We start from the raw sequence: 14,434 nt of genomic DNA on the forward strand, positions 1-14,434 counted from the left end.
AGGTTCGAAAAGGCATTTGCTGAATTTTGGCAGCATCTATGCCATTTATAGATATCTTGCTCCCAGAGTTGCAATCTGTTATGTAATTTTCTAGGAATTATATTAATTCTTGTAGAAAGAGCTCAAGGATTTCCTGTTACAATCAAATATACTGCTGTATACTACAGGGAATCAAATCCTCCACAAAGCAACCCACTGATGCCCCTGGTTCTCTTATGTAATTGACCAAAAAAATTTTAGATTCAAAGGAAGTCATCATTGAGAATTGGCCAAAAGAACATAATTACAGAAGGAAGATAATTCCCCAGTGAGATTTGTAATTGGAGCTTTATGATATTATAATTAGTGATGGGCGAATTTATTCACCAGACACGAATTTGTGGTGAATTTCCACGTTTCGCCGCTGGTGAATAAATTTGCGAAATTGCAGTGAAAATTCACAGACGACAAAATATTTTTAACGCCAGCGACAATTCCGACGCCCGCGACAATTCTAAACGCCCATTGACTTTAATGGGCATCAAAATTGTCACCAGCATCAGGATTGTTCAGAATTGTCCCCGGCAGCAAATTTTTCGCAGTTTCACAAATTTTTCGCCATTTTGTGGGAAATTTGTGAATTTTTTGGCGAAACGGGAGAAATTTGCCCATCACTAATTACAATGTAATAAAGCTGTGAGGACATCCTGCTCTTTGGTTGTATTATAATATGGAAACTGGGTTTAAAACTTCCAGTTTCAGTTGCAGGAATAAACCATGAAACCAGGTTTACACAGATCATTTAGGATTCTCATTCTTTTACATTTTTATGCAGAAGTTAAACAATGTTCAGATTTCTTTAATGTGCATTAGAGCACAAAACAGTTTTGTAAACATTCTTGGAAAAGAAAAGCTTTTATTTATTTATTTTATTTAAACACAGTATAAAAACAAATATACAAAGGTCATTACTACATTGCACCTTAACATCTTTCATCTGAATCATAAAATGTTTTGCCTTCACAGTGAGCGCGATCAGCAAATGCAGGACTGGATAATGAGGTCTTCTTTATGCAAGTGTAAAAGTATGCATTTATTTTATTCACAGAACAAAAACACTTTGAATGTCCACAAAGAGGACAATAACCTATTCTCTATTCTCATAAAGGCTTAAGCTGAAGTCCAGTCATTTGCCTCTTTGCAAAGCAGTGCAGAGCATCGTACCTGTCTGCCTAATTCACACCCTCTTTATGAATTTCCCTAACTCTCCTTCTTTCCGAGAGGACTGGAATAAATGATGAAAATATTTGAATAACAACTGTGGGTCACAAAAAAATGTTATACCCATCTGCCATAGCTTCCACCTTGATATTAGATAATGAATTGGTGAAATCCGTGCCTTTTTTCTTTGCTTTTTTTTGTTATTTGTGCCCCTGTGGAAGACTAATATGGTTGAAACGCGTTGGGCTCACTGTTCTTTTTTGTAATTTGGTATGTTTCTTTTTCTTTTCTGTAATAAACATATGATTTAATTTTTCCAAATTGAATGTGCAATCCTTCCCAGATTTTTTACATGTGCATTTTGGAGACCCACATGGGAAGTCTCCCTTTGGATTAGCACCTCGGACATTGTATATCTTTAAGGGTGTGCACCCTCTTCTCTTCTCTTAGAAGCAGAGGATAATAGCATGGCATAAAACCATGTAATACTATAAAATCACTACTATAAAATCATCAAAAGAAAGCATTTATTAAGTACTGTGCCTGGATCAGGAACCAACTTTTATACAGGTACATTAGTGTATATACATAACACTTACAAGAACAGCCAATGTGAGAAAAAAACACAGATGTTACAGTAACACTCTCCATCTGTATAACCTCACCATTCTCACTTAATTGCCAGCGTTCATCCTGACACACATATAATGATACAGTATGTTATACAGCACTTTTCATCAGTAGAAATAACACCGCCTTTATTTTAACTGATCTCATTCGCTTTCATGTTTTGATCCTGGTGCATGTGTGCTAAAATACTGCACAGCTCATGTCTATAATATCATCCTTGTCTTGACTTCCTACTATAATAATTATAGTTTGGCTCTGTTCACCAACCTAACATAACATTGAAGAAGAGCTGTATTGACAATTGTTATTTTGCTACCAAAATGATAACAGTATATGAAGCCTTCAATACCAGTGCTATGCACGTTTGGTTTTGAATGAAAAAGAATGTTTTTATTAGTATTCAGAAGAGAGTAAAGCTCTAGAGAAACACTGCCCCTGCCTGCCCTTTCCATTGCATCAAAGAGACTAGAAAATATCCCTTAGTATTATTGCGTCTTTTCCTTTGGCAAGTACACTGCTGCTTTGTAAGTGGCTCCACTTTTCCAGTTATGGATCTGAAACAACAACAAGGGGTTACCTGGATTTGCAGTGATCAGTGTTGCAATTCATTCCTTTCACTTGTCAGTGTTGGCTTCCCTGCAGAGTACATACTTTTTATCCTCTTCAAGTCTGTTTGAATGTTAGATCATCTATAATCATATTCATGGACTCATATCTGCAATAGATAGTGGGGAATTCTGTGTTGTTGCTTTTTTAATGAAATAACTTGCATGAAATTCAAAGATCCAACCACAAAGACAGTTGAGTGGTTCATGGCATAGGTTACTTAGATGGATGGGTTTATGATATGAAGAGGTATCTCACACCTGTGCATTTAAAACATGAAAACACATATTCTTTAAGGGTAATTTTTATATTATTGTAAGATTGCCATTTTAGCTTGGTTTAACAGGCTATAAATATCAGCAGCAGGATTTAATCATAACTAGACTTTTTGAGTCTTGATCATTGCCTTTCGATGCTATTGTATCAGCATAAAAAGTACTGTTAAAATGACCATGTACTTAAAGGGTAGTTCACCTTTAAAGGGATGATGAGCTGACATAGGTGCTAAATTGCACCAGTACTGCACCAGTACCAGTATAGAAACCAACCTGACCTGAAATAATTACTGATTGGCTACTACAGATAATCCCTTTGCAAGCTTTGTTTACACTAATTTAAAATTTTGTTCCTGTTACTGTTTTTATAGATTTTGCATACTGTGGAATGTGTTTTCCTGCTGATTGCAAATAATGATGGCAAGTCCTGCTGCCTTTATCACCTTTTATATCATTCTTAGTTCTACTTATTTAAAACATTTCTGTAAGGGACATTTTCAGGCTCAGTGAATTATAATCTAAAAAGTGTTACCAAAAGTACATACAAAATAGATTAGTTCCAATGTCTGACACAGGAACTGAAGTCCCTGGACAAACGCAGTGCAGGTATAAGATCTATTATCCGGAAACCCATTATCCAGAAAACACTGCATTACAGACCATGGACTCCATTTTCAAACGATTTCCTTTTTCTCTGTTACAATTAAACATTTCCTTGTACTTGATCCAAATTAAGATATAATAAATTCTTATTGGACACTAAACCATCCTATTAGGTTTATTTAATGTTTAAATGATTTTCTAGTAGTCTTAAGGTATGAAAATTAGAATTATGGAAAGATCCATTATCCGGAAAAAACCCAGGTCCCAAGTATTCTGGATAACAGGTCCCATAACTGTATCAAAATCTGCCTCCCTTATTAATATTGTATTTAACATATTTTACATATATAGACAAACAACTATAGCTTATTGTACCAAAACCATTTGTATCACAGATATTGAACAGCAGAAACAACAACTCCACAAAGACCCTGGCCTGCCTCCTATGCAAGTCCCCATCCAAGGTTATCAACCTTCCCCCAAGCCTACCCAGTTACACCCTCCCCCCTACCTTTCCTGTTGCCCATTTTAATTACCACTGGTCCACAGACACAAGCCACCCCGTGCCAACTGTGACATGGGACAACTCAGAACCTATAGAAGGAAGGGATGCTTTTGTGCTCCGAGTCTTCTGGAAGGAACTGAAAAGCTAACTTCCAGTCTCATGTGTATGGGGTATTACATTAAGGGAAACCTATATTTCAATTCTACGATTCTTATTTATTGCCCACACAGTATAATAAAACAGCACACCCAGTGACCTTTTTACTAGTTGTTTCCTCTACTTACATAACTTCACCCATCCGAGGTAATTTCCTGCACATTACCATGATCTTACAGAACCCATTTTAATTAGATAATGTTTTTTTTAACAAAAGAGCCATCTTAGTGGCCATTTTAAAGTGATCCTTCACCACAGTGAACAACCACCCACTCAGCACAAAAATACAGCAATCAGCCCATTGTTAACATTTTGTCTATGGTGGTTAATATAAATGAAAATGAAACTTACAGTGGCATAACTATAGAAGAAACAGCCCCAGTGGTCATGTGGAGGTGAGGGAAAAGAGGTCCCAGACTGTGGGGTGCAGCTTCCTCTAAAAATTTTTCCTACCCAATATTCTTCCATTGCCATGTGACCAGGCAACTGCCACATTACAAGGGTGGGATTTGGTGCAAGTGGGGGCAGCTTGTGTGTGCTGGGCCCCTCCAAAGATTTTTTTTAGCAGGGTGGGAGAGGGCTAGAGTTTGCTTGATATGCCTTTGGAAAGGTCACTTGTAATTCCATAGAATGGGACTATTGATTAAAAATGTTAAAGGGTAACTCCACAAAACCATAACTTAAGCTTTTTGAAAAGTAAACATAATTTCAAGCAACTTTGCAATATACATCAATTAAAAAAATATGCAGACTTTTCATGAATTTAATGGTTTCTGGCAGTTCCCTAAGCCTAGCCCCCTGCTCTCCGGCTGATCTTTCTGACTACTTTGCTGAGCTGGTTAACTACTGTTACTTAGTATCAACAGCCAGCTGTCCTTAGACTGCATCCTTCAAACCACAGAATTCACTGCACACATTATTTCAATAAGGGAAGGAACATCACAGTGCAATGCATTGTGGGTTATGTAGTTCCAGCATGCTGTCTGTAAACTGTGGAGAAGTTGTTACAATTTGTAACATCAATGTTTTAGTCCCTCCTTCCCTGCCAGGATTTCAAATGAAGAACTGTTAAACAGCTGGATTTCAGCACTTATTCATACTTTTTGTAGAAATAGGTAACTACTGTATGATGGGTATTCTAGGGGTTTCGATGTTATGTAGGCTTCTTCATCAAATTGTATTTTTGAAGCCGGAGTTCCCCTTTAATGTGTTCATTCATAGCTATAAATTTGGCCACAAATAATCACAGAACACAATTAACAGATTGAATTTACAACTTCATCCGATATAATTCTGATATCCCTCTAGATTTCCCTCTGTTATCCCTCTAGATTTTAATGTAGCAAAATCCAAATGCTTACAACTAATTGTTTTCTTTATGCAAAAAAATGGACTACTTTGGAGATAGTTATAGTTAATTTTTCAGAAAAGCAAGAAACAGATATAGTGGGGGTCATTTATAAACTTCGCGCAGGGCAGATTGGTTCGCAAAGTGAATATATTTGCCCTGCGCATGGTTATATTTATAAAGCTGAATAAGAGGGTGCATACAGAATTGCGAATTTTTTATTCACAATGCGAATATCTAAAGGGGCTTTATAAATATGTCACAATTCGCAAATTGCGAATCTTTATGCGCACACTCTGCGACTCAATTACGCCACAACTTTGGTGGCGGATAAAATATTCGCAAAACAGTTTTGCAAACTGCGAATTTAACGCTATTTTCGCGCACAACAACCTCGCACATTGGGTGCGCTCGCGCAAACTACTGTCTCATTTGCGCGCCATTTGCGAAAATTTATTCACACTGCGACTTCGCAAAAACCGGAAAGACGGGCAGAGCAGTGCAATATATTAGCGCTCAGCAAAAAACATGCGCAATACAACCATTTGCGAAAAATATGCGCTGCGCGAACTTTATAAATGACCCCCAAAGTATGATAAAAATGATAACCTAAGCACATAATCACTTCAGCAGAGCATTCTCCTTCTAGATTGAGAATGCTGGTGCAATCATACCTGAAAGCTACAGCAGACCTATGCACAATAGCTTTTGTGTGAGCTGAAAAGTGGTTTAATGGTGATTATATCTTGTTTGCAGATTAATTCTTAGAAATATGATATGTTTAAACTAGTGAGCACCCAACAGGAGCACCCATATTGCAGAAAAGTGTTGTAATGTATTGGCACATTTATCAGGGCATTTGGTCCTTTGATTAGTGTGTCAATTCATCAGACTGTGTTTAATCCTTTAAGCAGTTGACATTCATTCTGTGCCATGGGTTGTTAGAGTTTAGCTCTAATACCAAAATAAATCATTAAGCTCAGGGAAGATGAGCATTGCATTAAAATAAATGCCATGAATTAATGAGATGCTTAAAGTACTAGTTCTCTGTAATGGAATCTTTAAATCAGTTCTGGAACAAGATGGCCTGATGAGCTGGGTCATAGGTCATCATTTGGAACCTGCACCATCAGGCCTTACAATCTAGATAGCCAGTCACATTCTCACACTAGGTTTCATCAGGAGCCAGTTAATCTGCCTGTGTGTGTATGTATATGGCCTGTAAGAGGACTATCACAGACCCTGGGAGAACATACAGACTTCTTGCAGATGCCCAGGTCAGACTTGAGTGCTGTACGGCAGAAGTGCTAATCACTGAGCTACTGTGCCATTGTTTAATCCTAACGATCATTAAACCAGCTCTAGAGAGCCACAATACCTTCTCATTTAGTTGACGTTTGGCAGATCACTTGAAAAATCAAGGCTACATCTAGTAAATGCACATTGCTTGTGTACACTGACTGCAAGTTCACATGATCTTGAAACCTAACTTTCGTTATCATGACATGATAACACAGCTTCCTAGGAGCAAGCCTGTATTACAAATACTGTATGTGTATGTATTCTGTATTAGTGATGGGCGAATAAATTTGCCAGGCGTGAATTTGAGGTGAATGTCTGTGTTTTGCTGCTGGAGAAGAAATTTGTGAAACTGCGGCAAAAATTTGGCGGCGCCAGAAAAATTGTTGCACGTCAAATTGACTTTAATGCATTTGGATAAAATAGTCACGTGTATAAAAATTGTCAGAGGCGTCACAATTGACGCACATCAAAATAATTCTGACACCCATTGACTTGCGTTTTGCTAATTTTTCACCGTTTCACAAATTTTTCAGCGAAACAGGAGAAATTCTCCCATCACTATTCTGTATCACTAAATTGCACGTGGGTCAAATTTTGAATTGAGTTTTCTTAAACTCCATTAAATTCGACCTGGCAAAATTTATTAATAAAATCGAATTATTAAAACGCAGAAGAATTTAAACGCCCTGAAAACTCAAATCAATTTTTTTTTCTCTGAAAAAAACTTGAATGTTAGAAAGGGTGCAAACATCTCCAAATTGATCCCTGGACCTCTGCCATTGCCTTAAACAGTAGTTTGACAATATTTATGTGGCAAATAGTCGAATTTGAATTTTTAAAGGGCCAGAGTATGATAAATCTCGAAAATCAAATTTTAATTTTTTAAAAAACTCAAATCAAGTTTGGATAATTCCCTAGTCGAATTTGACAGTTTTAACCATAAAAAAGATTCGAAAATTCGAATTTTCAATTCGACCCTTAATAAATCTGCCCCTAACTGTAATGTCTATCACATTTCACAGAAGCTTTTTTTACTTATAAACAGATGGGTTAATGCGGTTTTATTTGATTCCATCAATTCTGACAGCAGAAATGTGATTTAAAGTCAAAGTGCAAGCACATCGATTGCGACTGCATAGAAATTTGTTCTTCCATAATAATTTGTGAAGCTAACAATTTACTATCTGGCAATAAGTGCATAAGCTCTCATTACTCCTCCTGTCCTTTTCAAAAATGGTGATTGTTCTTTCAGTAGGTTCATATCCCATTTGTAGCTCTTTTCTGCCTCAAGCTTTCTGATGATTTTAATAGGTCGGCAAAGAACAGATAGCATTATATTATTAACTGCATCCATTTTGCAGTTGATAAATAAAAAAGTTAGTATAACAGGTAGAAGAGGGGGATTAAATGATTCAAAACTACAACTGCTGAACAGTAGAGCATTGTTACACTGTCACTCTCTCTCTCAGTAGAGCCCTTGCTGATAAGTCTGGATAAAAGGCGTTGTTGCTGAACTCTAACTTTAGGTACTGTGACAGAATAAAAAGAAATGGGCACCAGTGTTTCTTAACCATGAACAGAAGGTTTGATGAAAAAGAAAGGTACTTTCTTTGTACAATAGGCACTGAGGCAATAAAAGCAGCAATACAATAACAGAGTGTTTCCTACTGACAAATCAGTGGCGTAATTATAGGGGAAGCAGATCCCACAGTTGAGGGGGGGCTCGGGGAAAAGGGGTGCCAGGACGAGCTTCCTCTATAGCTTGAAAATTCCCCCTATCCACCTGCTGCTTATTTAAATATTCTTGCACTGCCATGTGACCAGGCAGCCACTTCACTTTTAATTATTGGGGCACTGTAGCACGAAGAAGTGCGGGCGGAAGCAGATTGTGTGCACTACCTTGTAAAACAGTGTCGGACTGGCCCACCGGGTAGGCCCAGGTGTCAGTGGCCCTCATGCTGCTAAACATTTGGTCTATTTCATGACCATTCCCTATTTCTATGAGAAAAAAGAGGCTAAATAGTTTATAGTATGTAAACTAAAGAGACTAGGAGAATCGAGGTTGAGTGAGGAGAGGAAGAATAATAGTACTAAGGGTGGGCCACTGATCTAAGGTTTTTGGGTGGGCCCCTGGTGTCCCAGTCCAACACTATTGTAAAGTAACAGCAAATATTTTTCTCTTTTCTGTCAAATAAAAGAGAAAGTGTATTGGGCACACAGTTCTTTATAAACATTGGGCAGATGTTTTTGTTAACCTTGGAGTCAGTTAAATGAACCAACAGACCCATTTAAAATACAGCCCATAAAAGTAAACTCAGTGGGGCAAATTCACTAAGCCTCGAAGCGCCGAACACTAGCGTTAATTCGCTAGCGTTTGGCATTTTCGCTACTGCGCAAATTCACTAACGAACGCTGGCGTAGTTTCGCTAGTGTTACTTCGCAACCTTACGCCAGGCGAATGTTCGCTAGCGATGAAACTACGCAAATTCACTAACTTGCGCAGTGTACTGAATGCTAACTTTTACGCTAGACTTCCTTCGCCACCTCAGACCTGGCGAAGCGCAATAGAGTAGATAGGGATTGTTTCAAAAAAAGTCAATTTTTTTTCTAAGTCCCAAAAAAACCGCTGGCGTGTTTTCTACATGATGGCTGATAGGCTGAAAAAGATCGAAAATTTTTTGGGGCTCCCCTTCCTCCCCCCTACATTTCCTGACTCATGGCAACTTACCTAGACAGTGGGCACATGTGTAGGGCAAAATAAAATTTTTATTTGCTGATTTGAAGGTTTTCTAAGCATTTGTAGTGCAGATACGTGTTCCTCCATTGAAATTTGAATTTCGCGCCATATGCAAATTAGCCTTCGCTAGCGTAACTTCGCTTTATATAGCGAATCAACGCTAGCGCAACTTCGCAACCTTACGCTACCCCTGTGGGCAACTTCGGATTTTAGTGAATTTGCGGAGCCCTGGCGAAACTTCGCCTGGAGAAGTGCGGCGAAGTGCGGCGAAGTTGCGCCTGGCGCAACTTCGCATCTTAGTGAATTTGCCCCAGTGAGTTTATTCTGCCTGGAAACGACACTATGCCAGAAGCTTAAAACCTTTGTTACTTTAAAAATTGAATAAATTGAAATTCGAATTGAACTTTTATCACGTCCATGTACTGGAAACAAAATATTAAAGCAACATAGTTATCATGGACTTTTTACTCTGGTGAACGGTCGTTACTCCACAAATGCACTAAAGTGCAGATTTTACTGAACGTTACCTCTTTCACCAGAGTTGTCTTCAACACTGCAGACTAGGCGAAGTGCATTAAAATAGCTAGATCTTCCTCAGTCTGTGAGCGAAAATGCAAGTCCAAAAAACGCTGGTGTCTTATCCTTTTTTCAGCCTTTTTTTTTTAACTTTTTTTGGGTAACCGGTTTTCCCAATACATTTGCAAACATATGGAACATTACTTTTACAGTGGGCACATGTGTAGGGCATTAGAATAACTCAATTGTCTTTATTAAGGTTCCCTGGACATGTGTTTTAAAACGTGTAAATATATGCACCAACATTTAACAAAAAGACGTCCATACAACTTTAAATTTCCTGCCCTATACAAATTGACCTGAGAGCAAGACCCCTAGCGAAGTTTCACTAGGCAGAAAGGAATGGTAGCGCATCTTCAAATGCTCACTTTGCCAAAGTAACCCTGGCGAAAAGTCACCAGCGTTCGGCGCCCACAACAAAACTCCTCATTTTAGTAAATTAGCATAGTCTGAACACAGTTGCGCCTGGCGAAGTTTAACGATGGGTGTGAAGGGGTTACTGGCGACAATTAGCCCTTTAGTAAATCTGCACCTTAAACTGGAAAGCTTAATTTAGGCCTTTGGTGGGCAGAAAGATGAAGGAATGAGCCCTCTGTGGCCAATAACATAAACACTTCTTTTAATGGAGAACTCAACCCCCAATTAAGAAAAGCTCCACCTACTAACATAGATAGTCCCCTCCTCTGTGTTTCCCCTCCTCATACTTCAATAGCCCTGAAAATGTCCCTAAAATATTTTTCACCTTCTCATCCTTCGCCATCTTCTGGATCGCCAGTCTTCATCTGTAATAGAGCGCTGTATTGGTGCATGCGCAGTTGGAGTACCAGAGAGTCTTTTGGTTCGTACCAACTATGCATGCACCAAAAGTGCCGGAAATTGCAGAAGACTATCCAAAGAAATCCGAAGATCCAGAAGATGGTGCCAATGAGCTCAACTACTCTGCACTGATAGGTGAGAAACTCCTACTACCCTTTGTCTGGGTCCCAATAGGATATCATAGACTTTTTCCTCTACAAAAGCTTCAGGGCAACACAAGAAGTTTTATATATACTGTATATACTACAAAATTACATATGCAGTTTGTTCAAACATGGTCAGACTCTGATATGTGGGTATCAGTGGCAGTTAATGAGCATTCATCAAATCTCAGTCTGGTTTACAATGACGGTCTACTACCTTTGCACATGCAAGGGCCACTATTTAGGACCCCCACTGCAATGCTTAACACATTGTTTAAGCTGCAGATACCTATAAAAAAAACCAGAAAAAGCTGTTGTAACGCTTTCTAAACACATAAAAAGCATGCCTTGTTTGCAAAGGAGTTAACAGCCTGCAGATAATTAAGAACTATGTTTTGGGGTTATATAGAAGTCAGTAGGAAAAGTGGTTTGCCTGGTAATGAGTTATTCCCAGAGCCATGTAATTATGCAGCAGGGAAATGGTTAATATAGGGCAAACTCTAGGGATTACAATTATAAATAATCAGAACTGCGTGAAAACTGATGCATGCTTTATCACATTTAATCTGCAAATGTATGCCAGCAAAACAAAAAGGCATGGAAAATACAGCTCCCAAATAGAAGCACACAACTTCAAATGCACAAAGATCCTATTCAGAATGTAGGCAGAGAGGAATGCCAGTCAGCCTGTGAAAAAATGTCCCTTGGCAGAAATTGGCACATGTACTTCACAGGGGAGGATTGAAATACAGCTATGTTCTTGTTATATCTTGCAATGTTAACTCATTAGCCTAAGTCGAAGCTTGCAATCCAGAAATGAACAATACCCAGCATGATCACCACTTTATACTGTCATTTAGCAAATGGTTAAAGAATTAATGGTGCCTTTACAAAATGTACTCTATACTGAGCTCACCCTACAACAGGGAGGTGACCAGTGCATTGCTACAATACAAAGTGGCTGTTTGTTTTCAGAATTTTTTTTCTCTTTAAATCTAGTGGTTTTGAGAGGGCGAAGTTAACATGGTTTGGGATTTTAGCTTTGCTTCAGCAGTGAGTTGATTATCTGACAAGTGTCATCCAAAACAACTGATGATACAAACCTCAAAGCAATGTTGCACAGGAAGAAATATAAAGTAAAGGTCAGAACTGTAAAAGACATTTAGACTTTAATCTTTCTAACCAGTTTCATTGTGTTTGTGTATTCTTTAACAAATAACTCTACTTGCTCTAAAACAATGCTACTCTGTTATATGTAGGAACTTATTGATATGGATTCCAATTTGCATTTAAAATGATTTTAGCATGAACTTCAACGATATATATAATTTCACAAGCATAATGTAAATGATTTCTCACAGAGGTATTACTAATTGGATATGAAATTACTTTTATTGAGATAATCGTAATCCTGCAAATAACTTTTGAGGCAGAACAAAAGAGATACTGTAATAAACAGCACAACAGATGAAATTGTAAAATGTTTGATATTAATTAAGTGGATTTATTGCCTTTTTTTGCATGTAATTATTTGACATTTTTATCTATGCTGATTAATACACAAGATCTATTTGTATGCCTAAATTCTGCTCTTCACACATACGTTACTATACATAAATATACATAAATGCTATAACTATTATGTGATGCTCAAATGAAATTTAGTACAACTTTTTTCATTTGTATTGATCATGCAGAACAACTATTTTACATATTTTATTGATACTAATGTAATCAGTGCCTTTCAGATTTAAAGAGATAGTTGCACTACCAGGTGTGTGTGCTGTAAATAGAATGCCCATAGCAGCCCATAGACAGGCAATTTCTAGATTGATAATACATGTGCTCTCACAGAATACCTCAAAAATAAAACATACTGTTACTACAATGGAAAATGCTTATAGAAGTCATATTGGAGTTCTGTGACCTGTATGAACAGTGATGAAAATAGAGTCGCTCTCTCAAAATATCACAAAAATAGAGTCCGTATTATACAGATAACTGATCCACAGTTCCTGCAGAATAATATCACAAAACAATACCATTAATTATATACTGCAATTATACTGCTTCTTTATAGATAAATTCAGCTAATGATTCTGGAAACATCTGTATTTGTTATTTGACTGTTATCCTGATGTAGATTCTGTAGGGTACTGGACCTTATTTCTCAGAAGACTTTTGAAATATTTGCTTCTGCCCTCTCCTACAGAATTTGAAAATTATGTTTGCTTTCATTGCCGTCTTACAGAACTTGCAAGCTGAAATTGATGGACACACAGAGGTTTTTCATTCCTTGGATGAGAATGGACAGAAAATGCTCAGATCTTTGGAAGGATCAGATGATGGGGTATTGTTACAGAGAAGACTTGATAACATGAATATTAGGTGGAATGAGCTAAGGAAAAAAACCCTTAACATCAGGTAAAAAATATGAAATCTGATATCCTTTTTTCACACCTGGTAGATATACAGTATACTGAAAGGGATTCTGTCATGGATTTTTATGTTTTTATTTATAAATTACTTAGTTTACACTGCATATAATTTACTCTACCATATAAAATTATATTCATGAACCAACAACTGGATTGTTTTAGCTGTAATATTTGCTGTTTAGGCAGTCATCTCAGGTCAATGTGCCTGGTCATGTGCTTTCAGAGAGAGCCAGCACTTCATGATGGAATTGCTTTCAGATACGCTATTGTTTCTCTCACTCAGTGTAACTGAAGGAGTTGCAGTGGGACTTGGATTATACTATTGAGAGCTATTCTCATATCTATCTGGGTGCTGTTATCTTGTGTCAGGGAGCTGTGATCTGGTTACCTTCCCATTTTTCTGTTGATAGACTACTGGAAGGAAAAGGGAGGGGGTGATATCACACCAACTTGCAGTGTAGCAGTAAAGAGTAACTGAAGTTTATCAGAACACAAGTCGCATGACTGGGGGCACCTGGGAAACTGACATCATGTCTAGCCCCATGTCAGATTTCAAATTTAAATATAAAAAAATCTTTTTTCTCTTTCTAAAAATAGGTTTCAGTGAAGAAGTCTGCTGGAGCAGCACTATTAACTGATGCATTTTGATAAAAACAGGGTTTCCCATGACAAAATCCCTTTAATCAAAATTGTAATATATATTTTCTTAGGAATCACAATATTCAAGGCACTTGAATATCACCAACATTACTGACTGTTGTTGTCACTTGGAATGGTCCTTGAGTATTGCTGTGCTGCAAACTGTAAAAGTCCCACCCCACAACTAACCCTACACCCAACACAGGCGATCCTATTTCCATGCTACTCCTTTATGTTGAGAATTCTGTATTTTCTACTGTACTTTACTACCTTGTGTCGCAGGGTGTAACATGCAGATTATTGCCCTCAAGCCATACAATGCATGTTCAACTGGCTGGATAAGGAGACTGCAGATAAATTATTAACAAACATCTCTGAAAAGCAGCATCACCAATGGCAAACCAAAAAAGTTTCCATAAGAATAAAAAAGTAAAGGCTAGAGTGGTCTAGGTCCCCTTAA

General features: G+C 37.7%; 1 protein-coding gene across 2 annotated transcripts in view; it reads left to right on the forward strand.

Moving 5' to 3' along the window:
• The window catches only part of dmd.1.S (dystrophin, gene 1 S homeolog), a 935,293-nt gene that overhangs the window by 626,309 nt on the left and 294,550 nt on the right, over positions 1–14,434 (forward strand). The window contains exons 1-2 of one of the 2 annotated variants that reach the window (XM_041584188.1): positions 11,917–12,039; positions 13,149–13,321. In XM_041584188.1, coding sequence (XP_041440122.1) covers positions 12,010–12,039; positions 13,149–13,321 — 203 coding nt within the window. In that variant the 5' untranslated portion in view covers positions 11,917–12,009. Of the gene's footprint in view, positions 1–11,916; positions 12,040–13,148; positions 13,322–14,434 lie in introns of those variants that run through there. The other variant, XM_041584187.1, reaches the window with a different exon arrangement.

Source organism: Xenopus laevis, chromosome 2S, assembly GCF_017654675.1.
Source record: "Xenopus laevis strain J_2021 chromosome 2S, Xenopus_laevis_v10.1, whole genome shotgun sequence".
Lineage (NCBI taxonomy): Eukaryota > Metazoa > Chordata > Amphibia > Anura > Pipidae > Xenopus > Xenopus laevis.